General features: G+C 36.9%; 1 protein-coding gene and 1 long non-coding RNA gene across 3 annotated transcripts; one reads left to right on the top strand and one right to left on the bottom strand.

The window, feature by feature from the left end:
- Positions 1–5,393: 5,393 nt before the first annotated feature.
- On the bottom strand, positions 5,394–12,325 carry LOC142524946 (uncharacterized). 2 transcript variants are annotated; one of them, XM_075629106.1, is made up of 17 exons: positions 11,740–12,325; positions 11,604–11,668; positions 10,665–10,972; positions 10,061–10,583; positions 9,911–9,977; positions 9,758–9,820; positions 9,015–9,078; positions 8,810–8,903; positions 8,650–8,733; positions 8,476–8,565; positions 8,326–8,353; positions 7,908–8,092; positions 7,567–7,831; positions 7,401–7,462; positions 6,596–6,705; positions 6,024–6,111; positions 5,394–5,951 (listed from the first exon to the last, which is right to left on the bottom strand). In XM_075629106.1, the coding sequence occupies exons 1-17, from the start codon at positions 12,185–12,187 to the stop codon at positions 5,679–5,681; spliced, it is 2,817 nt and encodes a 938-aa protein (XP_075485221.1). In that variant the 5' UTR covers positions 12,188–12,325; the 3' UTR covers positions 5,394–5,678. The 2 variants fall into 2 exon arrangements, with proteins under 2 accessions (XP_075485221.1, XP_075485220.1); XM_075629105.1 differs by having other exon boundaries at positions 10,061–10,972; positions 11,740–12,324.
- Positions 7,704–8,490, top strand: LOC142524947 (uncharacterized). The gene is made up of 3 exons (XR_012814995.1): positions 7,704–7,841; positions 7,935–8,026; positions 8,361–8,490. It is a non-coding gene; the product is annotated as an uncharacterized LOC142524947 (long non-coding RNA).
- Positions 12,326–20,265: the final 7,940 nt, after the last annotated feature.

The following is a 20,265-nucleotide window of genomic DNA, read 5'->3' as shown; positions in this document are numbered from 1 at the left end:
CCCAATACTTTTTTTCAAGAATTAATTGCAACAAGTATGAGTGGAGTTATCGAAACTAATTATTGATGAACATATTGTCGGCAAAGATGATTGGCAGTTGTGGTCAACAAATTTGAAACATTGATGAGGGATTTAAGAAGTCATCCTTTCGGAAGCTCTAGACCTCCCCTCCCCTCGTTTATAGATCATCCTTCTCTTCGAGTTTTCTCTCGTTTTATAGTATTTGAATACTTAGTTCTATAATGTTTGTGAGGTATTTTGTTCTGCCTATATTAAGAGAGTGCGTGTTTTATTTGGAAACACATTGAGTGGGTTGTACACGATAAAATATTATAGTGGAAATCTTTTCATCTTGCCCGTGGTTTTTAACCTAATAATTTTTAGGGGTTTTCTACGTAAATCTTGGTGTCCAGTTTATTCTTTATTTTTATATTTATTATCTTAAATTACCGCACGTGTGACCAACAAGTGGTATCAGAGTCTTGATTTAAAATTTCTTAAAATTCTGAGTATGCTCTGTGGTTGCAGCCTAAACTGATCTTTCACATCATAAAAGTTTTTTTGAGATTTTTTTATTAAGGCGTGATTATTTTGTTCAGTCTACTAAATTATTGTAGTCTTAATGGTGGGCAGGTACGAGATAAAAAGTTCAATGGAAGCAATTTTATACTGTGGAAAATAAAGATACAACCAGTTTTAAGAAAAGAGAATTGTTTGACAGTTATTGGAGATAGACCTGTGGAAATTACGGATGATGGAAAGTGGAATGAGATGAATGATAATGTTATTGCCAATTTACACTTGGATATAGCAGACGAAGTATTGTCAAATATCTCTGAAATAAAAACAACAAAAGTTATATGAGATACTCTGACAAAGATGTACGAGGTCGAGTCGCTACACAACATGATTTTCCTAAAGAGAATGCTTTATACTCTTTGGATGGAGGAATCCTCATTGATGACCGAACATATCAACACACTAAATACTCTATTTGTCCAACTCACTTCCATGGGGCATAAAATAAGGGGAAATGAACGTGCGGAGCTTTTACTTCAAAGTCTACCAGATTCATATGATGAACTTATAATCAACATAACCAACAATATTCTTATGGCTTTCTAAAATTCGACGATGTCTTAATTGCGGTTCTCGGTGAAGAAATCCGGCGCAAGAATAAGGAAGATAGGTTGGTAACTTCGAAGCAGGCAGAGGCTTTACCGATGATAAGAGGAAGATTTATGGACCGTGACTCCAGTGGGAGCCAAAGACGAGGTAAATCAAAGTCGAGAAGTGAGAAGAAAAATATTTACTACTTTAAATATGGCGGTAAAAGGGCACTTCAAGAAAGAGTGTATGAGTATCGAAAAAAATTCTCAAGGAAATGTGGCTAGTACTTAAGGCGGTGGTGAAATATTATTCAGCGAAGCAGCAATAGTTGTAGAAGACAGGCACAAATTTTGTGACACATGGATTATGGATTCAGGAGCAATGTAGCACGTGACGTCTCGAAGAGAATGGTTTGATCATTATGAACCAGTCTCAGGAGGATCTATATTCATGGGAAATGATCATGCCTTGGAAATTGCTGGGGTCGGTACTATCAAAATAAAAATGTTTGATGGTACCATTTGCACCATACAGGAAGTATGATATATGAAGGGACTGATGAAAAATCTCTTGTCCTTGGGGCAATTGGATGACATTGGGTGCAAAACCCGTATCGAAAACGAGATCATGAAAATTGTGAAGGGGCGCTTGTGTTTATAAAGGCGGAAAAAGATGCTGCAAATCTATATGTAATTTTTTGATAAACACACAAAGAGACGGAACTAGCTGTTGCATCAATTGGTTCAGAGAAGAATTAACAGTGTTATGGCATAGAAAGCTTCGGGCATATGTCAGAACGAGGGTTGAAAATTATCTCAGAACGGAAGCTGTTGGTGAGACTCACAAAAGTGTCACTATCCTTTTGTGAGTATTGTGTTACCAGTAAACAACACAGATTAAAGTTTGGCACTTCTACTGCCAAAAGCATAAGCATATTGGAGCTGATTCATTCGGATGTTTGGCAAGCACATGTTGTATTCCTAAGAGGAGCAAGATATTTTGTCTCATTCATTGATGATTTCTCTAGAAGATGTTGGGTGTATCCAATCAAGAAGAAATCAGACGCTTTCCAGATCTTCAAAGATTTTAAAGCACGGGTTGAACTTTATTCTGAAAGAAAATCAAGTGTCTGAGGACTGATAATGGAGGAGAATATACCAGTGACGAATTTGATGAATATTGTCAACATGAGTACATCAAAAGACAATTCACAACGGCTTACACACCTCAACAGAATGGAGTGTCAGAGCGGATGAACAGGACTTTGTTGGACAGAACAAGAGCTATGTTGAGGACTGCGGTTCTAGACAAGTCATTTTGGGCGGAAGCAGTCAAAACCGCTTGTTATATTATCAATCGTTCTCCTTCAATGTCGATTGATCTGAAGACTCCGAAGGAGATGTAGACCGGGAAGCCGACAGATTATTCTCATTTGCATACATTTGGAAGTCATGTGTACGTTCTGTACAATGAGCAAGAAAAATCGAAGTTGGATCATTGGATCGAAACCTGGGGAGGTACAGACACCACTGCCAGGGGTGGTGATTCCTGTGAGTAAGTGCAAGATGGGCCGGGTCCAGGAACTGTGATTGCAGGGTCCATAAGTGGCAGGCCCAGGGCCTTACATTAGAAATCCAGAAAATGTATCTTCTTGGGATATGCAGATGGAATTAAGGGGTTTCGCTTGTGGGATCCTACTGTTCACAAGCTTGTCATCAGCAGAAATGTTATCTTCGAGGAAGATAAAGTAAAGGGAGACAAAGACACACTGAATTCAGAAACTACTATATTTCAGGTGGAAAATAAGATGGACAAAGTTCAAATTTCTTGTGAATGAGCACCAGAGCACGAAGAATAAGAACATGTTGAGTATGAGGTTTCCAATGTGAGACAGGCAACTCGAGACAAGAGACCACCATGTTGGCTTTCAGATTATGTCACTGAAAGCAACATTGCATATTGTCTATTATCTAATGATGATGAGCCATCGAGTTTCCACGAGGCTACTCAAAGCTCGGATGTATCCTTGTGGATGATAGCAATGCAAAAAGAGTTAGAGGTATTAGACAAGAATAAAACTTGGGATCTTGTTACACTACTACGAGGGAGAAAAGCCATTGGCAACAGATGGGTCTATAAGATCAAGCGTGATGGCAATAACCAAGTGGAGCGGCATCGTGCTAGATTGGTGGATAAAAGGGTATGATCAAAAAGAAGGCATTAACTTCATTGAAATATTTTCTTCTGTGGTTCGGCTTACAATAGTCAGAATAGTGTTGGCATTGTGTGTGGTGTTTGACCTACATCTAGAATAGTTAGATGGGAAAACGACATTTCTTCATTTTCTTCATGGAGATCTTGAAGAAGAAATCTATATGCTCCAGCCTGAAGGTTTTGCAGAAAAAGACAAAGAAAACTTGATTTTCAGGTTGAACAAATCTATGTACAATCTCAAACAGGCGCCGAGGTGTTGGTACAAGAGAATTGATTCCTATATTATGAGCATTGGATACAACAGACTGAGTGCAGACCCTTGTACATATTTCAAGAGGTCTGGTGATGATTATATCATTTTGTTGTTGTATGTGGACGACATGTTGGTAGCAGGCCTCAACAAAGATCAGGTCCAAGTATTGAAAGCACAGTTGACTAGGAAATTTGATATGAAGGACTTGGGACCAGCAAACAAGATTCTAGGGTTACAAGTTCACTGAGATAGAACTAATAGAAAGATTTGGCTTTCCCAGAAAAATTATTTGAAGAAAGTCTTGCAACGCTTCAACATGCAAGATAGTAAGCCAATATCGACCCCTCTTCCTGTTAAATTCAAGTTATCCTCCAAGATGTGTCCTAACATTGAAGCAGAGAGGATGGAGATGTCTCGAGTACCATATGCATCAGCAGTGGGAAGTTTGATGTTCGCTATGATCTGTACAAGACTAGACATTGCTCAAGAAGTGAGAGCAGTTAGTCGGTATATTGCGAATCCTGGAAGAGAGCATTAGAGCACTGTTAAGAGGATCCTTAGATACATTAAAGGTACCTCAAATACTGCATTATGTTATGGAGGATCAGATTTTACACTCAGGGGCTATGTAAATTCAGATTATGTAGGTGATCTTGATAAGAGGAAATCTACTACTGGTTATGTGTTTACACTTGCGAGGGAAGCAGTAAGATGGGTTTCAAAACTGCAAACAGTTGTGACATTATCTACGACGGAAGCAGAATACATTATAGCTACTCAAGCTTGCAAGGAGACAATATGGATTATAAGGTTATTGGAGGATATCGGGCACAAACAAGAGAATGTTCATTTGTTTTGTAAAAGTCTGAGTGCCTTGCACATCGCAAAAAATCCAGCCTTTCCATTCCAGGACGAAACATATTGGAGTCCAATTTCACTTTTTGCGGGAAGTAGTAGAAGAAGAAAGCGTGGATTATGCAGAAGATCTATACAAAAGAAAACATAACTAATTTTTTGATCAAGCCAGTGAATACTGAAAAGTTTGAGTGGTGTAGATCCTCAAGTGGTCTAGCGAAAACGTAAGCAGTAGGGAATGACAAGATTGAAAGGATGTGTGGAGATGTGTTTGTTTCTCAATCAAATCTCCAAGTGGGAGAAATGTCGGTAAAGATGATTGGCTCTTGTGATCAACAAATTTGAAGCATTAATGAGGGACTGAAGAAGTCATCCTTTGCAGCGGAGAATTCAGAAAATGAAAGAAACGCGTTCCACAATACGCGTAGGGAGCTCTAGAGCTCCCCTCCCCTCATTTATAAATCATCCATTTTTCGAGTTTTCTCTCATCTTATAGCATTTGAGTGCTTAGTTGTATAATATTTGTAAGGTGTTTTGTTCTCATCTATTAAGAGAGTGTGTATTCTTTCTGGAAAAACAGTGAACGAGTTGTACACCATAAAATATTATAGTGAAAATCTTTTCATCTTGCCCGTGTTTTTACCCTAATAATTTTTTGGAGTTTTTCGCGTAAATCTCGGTGACCAGTTTATTCTTTATTTTTATATTTATTATTTTAAATTGTCGCACGTAGGATCAACACTTATTATGCTCGTATTTACATAAAGTCTCACTTTCAAAAATAAATTTCATGAAAATTTGTTAATACACGTGCTATTAACACGATACAGGTGGCAATATTGTACATGCTAGATCTATATAATGTCGCAGTAACACCCTCCGGTTAAAACTTAAAAGTATGAAAGTATACGCATGAATCAGTGACGGGAAAATAATACGAAGCATTAAATCAAAATGTAGGACGAAACAGAATCTCACATTTGAAAAGATTATAAATAAAGAGAAACTCAACTTTTATTGCGGACTGCGGAGGGAAGTGGAGAAATCACTGAAAGGCCAACTAATCAGTTCATTGTACATATTGGAAAAACAGAGCTGATACAGGGAATGAACAGATTTGGAATAACAATTTCTAGATGAAAAACAGAGCTGATACAGGGAATGAACAGATTTGGAATAACAATTTCTAGATTAATAAAACAGAATATGGTGAGTAGATTTACAACAAAACCTTCACAAAAATGTTTCATGTGCCTGACATTGTTGTTACATGAGAACTGAGAGTTACGCCTTGTCTACGCAGCCTATGCTTTCTAACAGCCTCATGGCATGGCGCGAAAAACTCATGCTTGATCGCTTCCTCTGCACTGATCCTCAACCGAGGATTAACTGTTAAACATTTATCCACCAAATCTAAAAGCGATTTGGGTATTTTTTCGAGGAATTGTGGTCTGCGTGTATTTTGTACACACCAATCTTGAAGCTTTACGGGCGACAGATATTTTATGTCATGTAAATCCTGTTTTCAGCAAGGCAGTCTCAGAGGACAAGGGAGATACAAAAAAGAAAGAACAGTAATTAGAGACAATACCGTAGAGAATGATGACTCCTGATTGTGTAGCTTGGCTACTTCCCAGAGAGCTTCACTGCCCCTTAATTGTGCTATCTCTTTTATATTCCTGTCCATCAGTAAGCACAGTACACCGAAAAGCATGAAAATCTATGTTCAAGTGTAATACACAAGATAAAGCTTGAGTTCTATTGTGCCACTCGAGTTTGACTTCGAGCTCAAAGAATGAATTTCAAGTCCGAAGAAACAATTATTTTGAGCCTCAGTTTGGCTTGAGTTATAGCTCTGGTTTGAGTTTAATACATTATGTTTGAGCTTGACTTTGAACATTATCAAGCAAAAACGTGAGATTTGGTTCGAGTTTAAAAGCATGATACAATATTCTAAATATATTAAAGTTCACAGTGCCTGCAAGTTATGTAACAAAATAATCGAAACTCGAAACTAAATGAATGAATATATTCTTGAATATATTAAAGTTAGATTCAAACTTGAAATTTTTAAATTTGAATCAAATTTTGTTCAAACCATTCGATAAGATTCGCAAGCCTGTGTTGTTTACACCACTATTCGAGGTTTTTAACTGTTCTTACTGGTCAGGGTCGCCAACGAAAGGTGCTCGTCCAATCATCAGGTAGAGTAAGGTTACTCCAGCAGACCAAATATCTACTTTAGGACCTTGATGCAGAGATCTAAGCAGCACCTGCACAATGCACCTCTTCGATAAACAAATGGTATTTTCATGGTTTGTTTTTTTCTGGCTGAATATTGTTCTTACAATTACTTATTACTGGTACTAATTTATTAACATTTTCTAAAGTCAAGACGTGGATAAGCATTTGATTGCTGGTTTGAAAAGGAAAAAACAAAATCACTCTGTTGATGTTCAGTGAACACTAATAATGCCCAAGTTTATGCCACCAAATACTCTAATGATGCCCAGGTTTATGCCACCAAATATTCTATCATTTTTGTCTGAAATAGAAAAGAAAGTGATTGTCACATACAAGTAAGTCCCAGAAACCATAATTTTCTTCATTCCCCAGATCAGTTTGTTAAATCACGACACAACTTCCTGACTAGATAAAGCAGGATTTACAACCTTCGCAACCTATTCTTATGATACTATTGATCTTTCTCATTTTTCTGTTTTCTAATGTGGGGTTGAGATGAACCCTATATCAAACAAAAGTGAAGGTGTAAGAATTTGACCTCTAGGATTTTACAAGGCGACGTAAACAAAAAGTAAGTCATAGAAAGACAGCTTAAAAGGTTTTTTAATTTAGTTATTTGGGCTGGTGACCCAAACTTATCAACTAACAATCAGAGTTTTTATCGATTACATGAATATTTAAGCCTTGTCCATCAAATGCCAGTAAAAAGGTGCAGGCTTCTTACCTCTGGAGCTCGAAAACCTTTAGTTCCCACACATGGACCTTCTCGTTTGTGCTTTCTCTCACCTACAGACAATACAACAAAGAAACATGAGATCCATCACCATCAAGCCAATTGCCCAACTCACAAGGATTCAAACAAAAATTAATAAAAGAACTGTGCAAAAAACCTTTATTTTTTAGTAATTCAGCTCCACCAATCACCATTTCAGAGGCATGCAGAGGCATTGGAGTCGGATAAAAGAATCTGCTATCTAAATTTGCAGGAGCAGCAGCAACTCTTTTGCGCTTAGATGTGGGAGCGGGAGCATTTACTGATTCATTATTTTCACCCTGCAAGGCTTCGTGCACAAGATTTATCAACTCTTTCCTACCTTGGTTTGGAATGGGTTCTCTCAACCTTTCTGCTGATTGGGTTTTTGTGCTCGTCGGATCCTTTGCGGAGGTAATCCCAGAGCCATCTGCACCCTGGCTTTTGATGTTTTTCCTACTGCAAGTGTCAGGTGAAAACTTTTGCTTGGCCAATATTCTTTTTCAGATTGATGGGTGGTAGCAGCGGCTTCATGCCTTTTCCTGCATTCTGGCTGATGGTTTCAGGAAATTTGTTGGGGAAATTCCTATTTTTCGCGGGTAGGGACTTTGTTTGGGAAAAAGAAATATGATCAATCTTTATACCATGCCCCGCCTTTGAATTAGCTGCGAAAATATCAAAATATTTTGAGAACACTTTCAATTTATCAAATACTACGTAAAATTGCTCTTGGAGCAAACCTTAAAATACTGGACCATTATGAGTGCTATAAAGATTTAAGTTAACAATTGTAGAAGTTCAGTTTGGGTTATTTGGGTATAAGATATCCGTCTTTGAAATACAAAATAAAGATGTACGGCAAGATAATGTGAGTTCATAGCATAGAACAAGTACTAACCAGCGAACCCATATTTCTTGTGCAAATCCTGATAGGAATGAGGATCAAGAACCAATATAGACTATCAGATGACGTGCATCAAATACAAAAGGAAGCTTCACACAGTGGAAAGGTTAAAAGTGGTGCAACTCACAAGTTAGCTTCACTTACCAAGGCAAGATTGAAATCAATAAGGTAACCTTTATTGACCTTGCGGGAGAAAAGAAAGTTTCCAGGTTTAACATCTCGGTGAACAATGCCCTAAAAGCGTGAGAAAAAGTTCAGAACTCGTTCTTGGAAGAGAGTTTTGTAGCATAATTTATGGATCCAGTCAGACATTCTTACTTGAACATGTAAACCAGCCAGGGCTCTGAACATGCAATAACCATACCATTGTAGCTGAAAGACATCTATTTCTTTCTTCAACAGCTGCGGATGGAATAAAGAAATGGGAAGCAAGGTTGATGAAGAAAATACACAAGAAAATGAATGAAATAATGATAACCTCAGGTCTATCATGCTCAACATGCTCCAACACAAGGCAATCTGAATTCCCATTCTTCAATGAACCTTCATATTTTATCACAAAGTTTTTACCCCTATTATTAAGCAAAACAAAAAAAAATCGAACATCAAATATTGTTTTCAAAAAAGCTCCATATGAATTGGTGCAACGAAAAACATATGATGTCTTTTACAGGTGTTCTTACCCTAATCTCTCCAGCATTTTTAACTCATTGTACACATGATTTCTGTTAGCATTAACATGAGGACCTGCAAAAAAATAAATTAGGACACTTGAAGGGTATCAACTTTGTTTTATTATCTACAATGATATGTTTAACTTCAGAAATATAAAGCATTTAAAAGAACTCGGGGTAGAGCAAGACAATTTTGTGCTTTAACAAATGTGTAGTACAAATATGATGCAGATGTCATCACGATAACCATAGGGTAATATCTTCAGTAGAAAATTGATTAGAAAAAGCTCGTTTCCAGCACATAGTTTACAGTAATGGACTACCAACAATGCATTCTAGCCTCTACTAGTGTAACCTCCAATTGAGGATGTCATTCAGCTAATTTCGCGCTTGTCGATTAACATACTACCAGTGAAGAACTCATGAGAAAAACAGTATTACTGAGTGATATTCAAAAAGCCGTCAATAGTTTCAAGTCTCAACAAAAATTTCAGTAGGAAGAGCATGGCACAGTGCACCACTTTTACCGGTTTGGTGAGACTAATAGTTTGGGGTCTTCACAAGATAAAATCTTGAATGATCTTCAATACGAAACAGTTTTCACTTCCTTAACTAGGATTCATACAAGAAATTAGGTTCATTATCGTGCATGCTAGCATTGTTACTAATAATTAAGCTTTTTATGGAAATGGAGAGGAAAATACGACAAGAACAAACTGTAATTACAACTATTAACAGTGCTAGTGTCCCACATTTGATGGCAAAAGCAACCCCATCAGATTTTCTTATTCCCTTGTAAACTGTGCCATAACCTCCTGCATAATGAGGTCAACTTAAAGGTAAACCATCGAATAAATAAATTCCAGAGAAATATGTGAATCTTTTAATAGTTAAAGGTGCAACACCTGACCCCTCTTCTTCTTTTATAATAAAGGATTTGAATTTGGGAAATGGTTTGTTCTCGGTGCCATTCTGCAGAATAAACATGTATCATTTTAAGCGAGGTATATACTGGTTGGACCAAATGTTTATGGATATATATGTACAGTAGAAACCTGAGGTGCCAGCTTACTGATGGAGTTGAAAGACCTTCCCCTGTTCTCTGTGACTGTTTCAATTCTCAAATTAATATTCATGTTTTGGTCAACCGTGCTTTTCATTTTTTTCTTGGCTGGGATTGGCTTCTTCTCTGTTTTCATGTTCTGTGGCTCTGTATGACGATCAATGTTCTTGCGATTCTCCATAGTCTGGCTGGTAGTTTTTTTTCTAGAACTTGGTGCGTTCTTTTTCTCAGATTTCAGCATGTCATCCTCACACTTTAGAGCTACTGTACTTGATTTGTCCAGAAGAAGTGCCACGTAATTGGTTTCTGCCACATTTTTGCATCCAGGTTCATATTTATGGAGTTGCAGGATTTCGTTACGGACTCTGCATCTACCGGAATCTATTAATAATAGTTCCTTCCCTTTCTCATTGAAATCTGTGGAAGCACAATCTTCAACAACAGCTTCTCTTTTTGCTCGTGAATCTGTCATCTGCTGAGCTACTTCCGACTGAGATGAAGAACAAACATAGGTACTACAAAGAGGATTTACAGAATCAATTTTACAAAGTTGGCTCACATTTGGAATGCCCAAAATTCGTTGTGTATGTGAGAACCTTGGAGGAGTCATGGATTTCATTATCTGTTCTATCACTGAGTGTTTGAGCGGAAGTGGGATTCTACCACAAAACTCATAGTCAGGATGTGTGAATCCAAAACCATTCCAGTTGAAAAAATTATCACCCATGCCCTGATTTCCATGTCCATTATTTTCAGTTTCATGTCCTAGTTGTCCGGAAATGGAATTTGACACGGGTGTTGTGGGTATAATTTTTGTATGTTCCTGGCACTCCAATGTAAAGATTGACGAGATATTGGACCGTCTCATTGTGCTTCTGGTCAATTCTCCATTAAGTAAATACTCCTGAAGCATTGAGCAGTTAAAGATGATTGAAAAATCAGTACGGAGCTTATGCTAACGAGTAGAGTAATATATCAGAATAATTATTAAATATCCCACGAAATTGAAAAATACTATATCAGGAAACCAGAGAAAGAGACACGTAGTCAAATAAGTTCAGATTTCCTTTTGTTATGAAAGATATTGCTGATGCCTTGAAGCTTCAATGATTGTTTTTATCGTGGATCTTTATATTATTATATAAGAATCCATATTGACCACTAAGGCTGTACATTAATCATTAATGGATATGCCAAGAGAACTCACACAATCAGTTGGACAATAAAAAATATAAGAGTAGCTGATGGAATAGAAGGGTAATTCTTGTATTTACTGCAAGTTTGCGTCATGGAAAATGTATTAGCGAGTTAAACGTATCCATTGAGTTGGAAATGAATTAGTAAAGATTGATGTTATCATGTTGGTCTTTTTAAATTTATTGGAATTTTTTTAACACAAATTTTGCATAAAGATGTAACCATCAAGATTTATTTATCCCTTTACCTAATGACAACACAAATTGCTCCTACATGGCTCATCTTGATCAACGAACGATAGATAAACAAAAAAATAAAATGGGAGGCACTGAAATTACTTGAGTACGAACATTCTGAAATCTGCTGGGCATCACATACTCACTTCGTTCTGAATCCGGCTCCTCTGCAAGAAATTAAAAAAGTTCAAAGCCAAAGAAGGAGTGAGATTAAAAGCAATAATAAAAATAATTTTACCGCTAAAATCCTTGAATATTCTCCTTTTCATCACTGAGAAACTCTCAACATCCGGTCTCATTCTCTTCCTTTTCCTATAATAAGTCTCCACTAATTCATTTGAACCAACTACTTTCAGCGACTGGGGGATGAACTCGGGTGAATCAAGATATACAGATATCATATCTGAATTAGTAAAAAACTGAGTGATAGCAACGAATCCAGCTTTAGAAAATGTCACGAGTCGTTCAGCAGTTAAACGAAGAGGAGAATTAGGAATCGAGCAGAGAAACTGTATGTAATGAGGTGTATCATGGAGGAACAAGCATTTGGAAGCCACTTCTTCCAACCGCACTGGGCGGCGACAGCCGATCACAAGACCGAATACGAGCCACGCGGCGGTGGTGTGGGTTGTGGCGGTGAGTTGAGTGGTGCTGAATCGTTCAGAATTCGGCGGGACGGTCTCCATGATGATCGGCAAGCATTCAACAAAAAATACGCAAACGAAAACAATCGCAGACGTCGATTCTAGGGTTCTTGTCCGAAGAGAGAGGGCGGGAAAATGAAACTATCGCGAATGAAATTTGGGACGCGCTGTTTTCCCGCCAATATCCAAAAGATATTTATTTAGCAAAAACAAAATTATGGAACAGAATAATCTAGTTTGGTTTACATTATGCATATTTTTTTATTATCTTCAATTTTGACAAAGAAATGAAACGTCTTCTCTGGGCTCATCATTTGTGAGACAAACTTGGTTTCATTATTTCTATTACTCCATGTATATGTGGTAATGCTAAAAGCATTATTGATCAACAAAATCAAGATCATGCCATGGAGTTTCAATAGATCCTTGATTTTTTCCGTCTGTTCGTAATCAAATTCTCTTGATGGAGCCATTTCCTTCAATTCAGCGTATCTATAATTTGGTATGTCAAGAAGAAAAAACAATAAGAGATTAATATTTGATCTATTCCTATTATTGATTCAGCAGCGCTTCAGGCGTATAAGCCAATATCTGGCTCTCCAGGACAATGCCAACACCTTTTTCTGCGAGCATTGCAACAAGGATTGTCATACTTTTGCTACTTGTTATCAGACTCATGGTTTTCTTGATAAGCAAGTGAAGAAATCAGAGCCACCTTCCGCCATTGCAATCAAACATGTAAAGAAAACAAAGCCACCTTCGCACTGCTTTTGCAGTCATCTATTTGTTAGGTACAATTCTCACTTGTTTACTTTACCTTCTTGTTGGATTATTGATCTGGTGCTTCTGACCATAAAATGTATATCTCTCTTTTTTTTCTTTATAAGATAAATAAAAATATAACAGTTTAATCACCAGGCACAATTAATTGTTCATCATCACTTACTCTCAGAATGTTTTCTACATTTCATCATTTAAATTCAATTTTTTATCCATTTCACTATTAACAAAGTCAACAAATTGTGATGCAATTTCTCATCCTCTTATGTATATTTTAGGACCGAGCAACGAAGAATAAGATTGGTCAGGATAGTGCTCGAAATGGTCTTTTTTATTTATATGCATATTTAGTTTTTAATCATGCTTTTTCTTTCAAGCACTGTAATAAATTTGACCTATGAAATTCTGGTCTATGTCAGCCATCTAGGTCTCATTTTAATTTCATTGTAAATAATTCTACAAATATATTGCAATTAAAGAATTTATCTGTGACGTTTTCTCACGTGCTAAACAATCACGTCTCTTTTTCTCGCATACATCTTATTCTTCTCATTGATTTGAATTTATTCATGTTGACATTTGGGGTTCTTTTTCTATACTTTCTAAAAATAGATTTAATATTTTTCTATCATTGATGATTATTCAATATGCACTCAGATTTATTTATTAAAACCTAAATTTAAAATGTTCTACATGTTAGTTTATTTTTTTACTCATATATGTTATTAATCAAAAACAAAAATATGTCGCATCAATTCTTGCAATGGGGGAATCTTCCTTCCTCAACTTCAAACCATTAGTTCAGATAATGGTTTGGGGGGAGCGAAAGAAATCACTTTCCAGAGGTGAGATATTCTATGAGTAACGGTACATGGGTTAGGGCTCATGTTGGACCATCCTAACGACCCATGACCAGTATTGGTGCATGGGTATGGGCCGAGGCCCATGTTGGTTTAGGCTAATAGCACATGATCATTACAAAAAAATAATACTTGCATGCTTGGTTTTTAAGGAAATTTACGTATATGCACGATTTTATAAGTGATGAATATGAGGATATATTTTGAAATATGGGAGTTGGTTGTGTCTAATATGATGATACGAAAATATGATAACATGTAAGGCCAAGGCTTAGTGGATGGGTAATATTGTCGCTTACGTCCCCGCCATCGGGTATCGCAGTTATACGTAGTTGGATTGATCGATTAATACGATGATACGAAACTCACAGCTAATTAACGGAATTCAAATAAAGAAAATTGAACATGTATATATTGATATGATGCGTTATGGACATGTTTACGCTCCGCTATTTTATGTTTAACCTTATGCTTTAAGATCATGAAATGTATTTTAATTACATATTTTTCACTGTTGCATTTTATGTTTAACCTTATGCTTTAAGATCATGAAATGTATTTTAATTACATATTTTTCACTTAATCATAAAGTGTAGAAACATAAAACCAACACAATACATGATCACAATCTCCTCAGCTACACCCTCGGTAAAACCTGGATAAGTAATACAACCATATCAAAAGAATCTAGAAACATAAATAAACAGCGAGAACAAACCTTGGAATAACTCTCTTGGAGGCACCGATCTCTACTGGCTCCCACCGGCTTCTCCTGGCCTGTCCAACCTAAGACTTGCCCCATGAAATATGGAGTCCAGGATGAAAGTAAGGACGTGAATGACAAATCTCTCATTACGTAATGTATCAGTGTACAAACCTATATGTGTATATATGAATCATGACTGGTGATCGGAAATCAAACTGAAAACTCTTGTTCCAACGAAAAGGAGCCGAGAATATGTAGCCCTGTCACAAATCATACCTCTGGGTGACACTCTCATACCTCAAAAAGATGTGAACCTACAATTTAATGGGTCAGCATAGCATTTTTTCCTATCATGTCTGATGCCAACTAGTCTCTGATCATCCAGTAGAGATGACTAAGCGACCCTACTAAACTGGTTATCTCAAGGATAACATGTTCCACATGATACGGAAATACCGGATAATATCATGACATAAACAATGCATCATAATCATATTACTAGTAAAATTTAACACATAAGCATGCATATTCAGCACGATATCTCAGTGAGTATATATATACCTCTACATTGTCATGTGATAACTAGGTGACTACTCGTTCCAAGCCTCGATATTAACCAATAACTACTATTACTCCCCAATCATGATTTATAACTAACTATTATCCCCCAATCATAAATAAGGTCCTCGGATCATACATTTGTCCGTCGTCAGCCTATTGGGGTCGATAGCCTCATAGTTCAAACATCGAGTCATCGCTTACTCCACGACCTTTATGCAACTAGTACGAACTCCAAGAATTAGCTGGAAAATTCTAGAATGCTCTAATATTTGAGAGTGAATCCAGAGTGCCTTACTTATAGGCAGAGTTCGGACGTTCTGAACTTGGGTTTGGAAGCTCCGAACTCGCCATGCAGTGACGAGTCGCCGTCGTCTTGTCACCTCATTGAACACGTAACTTTGAAAGATCTGATCCTGGGTTCTGGATTCAAAATTTGTTATGAACCTCTCATTTTCGTCCTCAGATATCCACCTGTCGCAACGGTTAACCAAGCTTTCATAGGATGTCAGATTATCATTCATAGTCACACAGTCATAGATGTCCTGGTTCAGTTCATTCAGGAACATGGAGTACTTCGCCTCATAATTCTCGACGACACGGGATGCAAAAGATAAAAAGTAGATGAAGTGCCTCTGATACTCATCGATCGTCGAGTAAACATAGTGTAAAGTCAAGAGCTCCATCACTTTTGCCTTTTGGAGAGCCGGTGTAAACTGATGTGTCAGAAACGACTGACAGAAATGCTCCCATTGGAAGTGCTTGTGATGCTGATTCAGTGTAGATGACGTGGCATTCTACCACTTCTTGGCTTTCCTTTAGATCATGAAATCGGCCTTCTACATATTTTTCTTGTCACCATACTTGAAGGCGTGGTAACATTGCTCCGTCCAATCTAGCCATACCTCAGCCACATCTACAGTTTAATTGCTAGTAAGAGGTGGTGGTCCGAATTTAATGAATTCCATCATTAACATCATCCTGATGGCACCTTTCCTATGTTCACTATGGTGATGCTCTCGATGGTGCTCCTCATGGCTGTCATGAATGGACTCATCCTCATGATGGCTTCCACGAGTATTGTCCTCTCCACGTTTTCCTTTTCCTAACATCTAAAAGGAAAACAAAGGCAAAATAAATTCCAAATGCAGATTATCTATGTCCCAAAAATCTTTCCATGCTCTGACAACACCTAAATGTAGCACTCTTTCCCGGAATAGGTTGTCCTACATGAGACATGTACCATGGAATAGGTTGTCCATGATGAAAGCAAGAAAATGAGCGACAAATCATCAAGTGCATAATGTATGAGTATACAACCTTATATGTGCATGCATGAATCATGATTATTGATCAAGGATCAAATTGGAAAATAGTGCTCAATCAAAAAGGTTCCAAGAGTATGTAGCCTCATTGCGGATCTTACCTCTGGGTAACTCATACCTCAAACAGATGTGGACCTACAATGTTCTGTGTCATCATAGCATTTTGTCTGGTCGGATCTTATGTCAACTAGCGTATGATCATCCACAAATGAGGATTGAGAGACCTTACTAAATTGGTTATCTCAAGGATAACGGGCACAATATGATATGAAAATGTCGCATAATATCATGACATAAAAACATGAATCATAATCATATGAAAAGCAACTGCTATTACTCTTCAATCATGCCTTATAACTAACTAATGTCCCCCGATCATAACAAAGGACACTGCAGATCATATCTTTGTCTGTCATCAGCCCGTTGGGGTCGATATCCTTGTAGCTCAAATCTCGAGTCACCGTTTATTCCTTGAACTCTGAGCAACATGTGTAAACTCCAAGAACATATGGAAAAGCCTAGAATACACTAAGATTCGAGAGATAAACTTGTAAAAAGTGTACAAATATTAATCTTGAGTGCCTTATTTTTATAGGTGGAATTAGTACATTCCGAACTCGGGTTCGGAAGCTCTGAGCTCTCCATGTATTGATGTGTCGTCGTCGTATTAACACCTCATCAAACACATGAATTCGGAAGTTTCTATCCTGGGTTTGGAAGGTCTGAACTCTTATGTGTCAATGCTCATTTGACACGATACTTCAGAAACTCTGATCACCGATCGGAAGGTCCGAACTCCCTTCAGAAGTTCCGATAATGTTCAGAGGTTTCGAACTGCCTTCCGGTGGTTCCAAACTAGCTACTAAATAAACACCTTGGTTTGCTTAAGTAATGACACTTAATCTTGATTAATCATAATTTATTGAAAACTGGTTTTGGGTCATTACAGTAGATCTCCATTCCCAAAATTTTCTTCGAAGCTCACATATCATTCATCTCAAACTTTGTAATTAACATTGTCTTTAGCTTTTCAATTTCCTATATATTTTTGCAAGAATAATAGATAATAAATACTCCATCCTTGAGTTTCTTCATATACACACAACTATCATACTCATCCCTAGAGTAATTATTTGCATGCATGAAAGCATCAGACCATTTGTACCGTTGTCTGGGATTGTTCCAAACCATACAAATGTTTTCTAAACAGGAAAACATGGTTTTCTCTTCTCAAAACCTCGATCTCTATGATTGTTTCATGTAGATTTGTTCTTCAAATTAACCATGAAAAAAGTTGTTTTAACATCTAGTTGTTCATGTTGCAAGTCAAAACGAGCAACAATAGCAATAAGTGCACGAATTTGAGCTATATTCTTCCACCGGAGAAAATATGTCATGCCTTGCTACTAGGCTAGTTGACATCGACGTTGTTCAGCAATTACACAATCGCAAAACAACAAATATTGTAGTGCAGTATAAACGAAAACAATATATTTCATAAATACCATAAATAATATTGTCTTTACAACTTAAATCTTCGAAATAATAACAAATGAAAACAAATATGATGGCGGAGTCGTTTTACATCATAAATCAAATAACGAATTACAATTACAGTTCTTTGATAAAAAGATATTTATCATCATCCACAAAAGTATTCTTGCTCCTTTTCTTCAACTTGTTCATCATCTTTAGATGGGGTGAATGTAAGGGATGAGTATTTTGTTAAATACTCAGTAAGTGGATGTTTTTCGAGACATATGAAAAATATATATATAATTTCGAAAATCATAACATATCATCTCATAACTTGGATCATAAATCATATTTACACTTCATAATCTCTCGACGTGCTACATAATTCATCGTAAACACTAAAATTCATCTAATTTCCATGGTTTATTAATATTAGTCCCTAATTTGTAATTCTCTAAGGGGACAAGACCATAACAATGGTTATAATCTCACCGTAAAAGGGATATAAACTTATCGTATTGGAATTTCCACCCATATCTAGTTTAATCCTAGCGGTGTTCAAAACAAATGGTACTTTCAACTCAACACGAAACGAATAATTCATGCTCGAACAAAGTTTCGAAAATTTAAACAATTTATATACAAATTATTTTAAAATATAATCCCACTTACCTTAGTCTTGAATCAAAACGTTAATGAAATCTTGGTTAGTTTGAAACTATTGCTTGATTTCTTGATACAGTCTCCCGTTTCCTGAATACACGTATTGAACTCTTGTTGGAACAGGTTACCAAATTGTTTTGCAGTATGGTAGTCGTCGAACCATGTTTAAGCCACAGTTAACATTTTTTGACCATATTTTTGGGCCTCTTGTAGCTCTTCTTTGTAGTCTTTAAGTTGTTTCTTTGCAAATATCCAGTCGAAGGAGAGTTGTTTTACATCATCTTGAAGTTGCTCCATAAATCCCTTTGAATTGTTCTTGTCACAAAGTAAATTAGTGAAATTCATCATATGTGTCTCGATCTCGAGCTTGAGGTCTTTCACGACCTTAGATTGGTTTGGCATTCTACGCTTGAACTTTGGCGGTGCTTGTAATGGATGACTTCGTATGACAGGACTTGGGCGAATATCAGTTGCTGGAAGCCTTGAATATGGCAACCTCTATGCTCGATTTGTTTTGTTTGTAGGTGGTCAAGGAGATTTTCGAATTGCAAGTGATGAGGGTTCTCAAATTTACAAGAGATGAATGAAGCTTTGAGCTACTTATATAGCAAGGAGGGTTAACCATACAAAGTAAATATGTAGGATCGAGCGCTTGCCGCTTTACCAAAAGCTATAGCTAGTGGTAATAGTGCAACTCAAATCTTTTAAACTGCACAGCAGCTTCAAGCACCACGGTTCGATCTCTATACCAAGCAGGGACAATTATTGCACCCAACAATCTCCCTCCCAATAATTGCACTCCTTGCAATCAATGGGAATCGAACCCGTGACCTTGACTCTGATACCAATTATAGGACCGAGCGCTTGCCGCTTTACCAAAAGTTATAGCAAGCGCTTTACCAAAAGTTATAACTAATGGTAATGGTGCAACTCAAATCTTTTAAACCGCACCGTAGCTCAAGTACTACGGTTCGATCGCTCTACCAAACATGAACAATTATTGCACCCAACAAAATATCTAACTAAATAAAACAAAAGAAATTTTCGAACTTGGAAGAAGTAATAAAAAATCAACAAAGTGAAGAAGACTCTCGAATTTGTAGGTGGTAGAGGGTCCGAATTTTCACGAGTGGAAGATGAATTCAAACATCATATATATAGCAAGGAGATTGAATCCATAAAAAGTAATATATATCTAGCAATATAAGGTATTGTGCTAGATCATAATTGAGAATAATATTGATTACTCCCTCAAGTTTTAAGGTGGTTTTTGAGTTTGACACCCAAATACAGTGAAGAAATAATGTCCATTAATTAGCAAATATTCTTGCCACAAATAGGGGTAGGTTTAAAAATTTTGATATCATTATATTCAAAAAACCGTGTTAATATTTTAAACAAAATTCTTGTGTTAAATATGTCTTTCAGAAATTGACACTCAAGATTCAGTGTTGTGGTCTTCTCAAAAATTGATAATTGAAATATACTAAACTATTGTAAAATAATTGTGATACCTCTTGTTCCACATAATAAAAAGTAAATATTTAAAATGAGTTTATAATGACCTACAATGAAACTCTATAGCAACTTGAGTTAATCATTTTCGTAAAACGAGGATGAATACGAAGTAGTTGCTATAGGGGCCCATTGTGCGCAGTCACGTAGGCGCGGGCTTAGGACCATGGTGCGACAGAATGGTATCAGAGCCGGTCACCGGCAAGGAACACCGAGAAATAAGTGCTATGCAGGGCA

Source organism: Primulina tabacum, chromosome 14 (assembly GCF_025594145.1).
Source record: "Primulina tabacum isolate GXHZ01 chromosome 14, ASM2559414v2, whole genome shotgun sequence".
In the NCBI taxonomy this organism is placed as follows: Eukaryota; Viridiplantae; Streptophyta; class Magnoliopsida; order Lamiales; family Gesneriaceae; genus Primulina; species Primulina tabacum.
The sequence above is the reverse complement of the archived record's forward strand: the minus strand, read 5'-3'. Positions and strand labels throughout refer to the sequence as shown.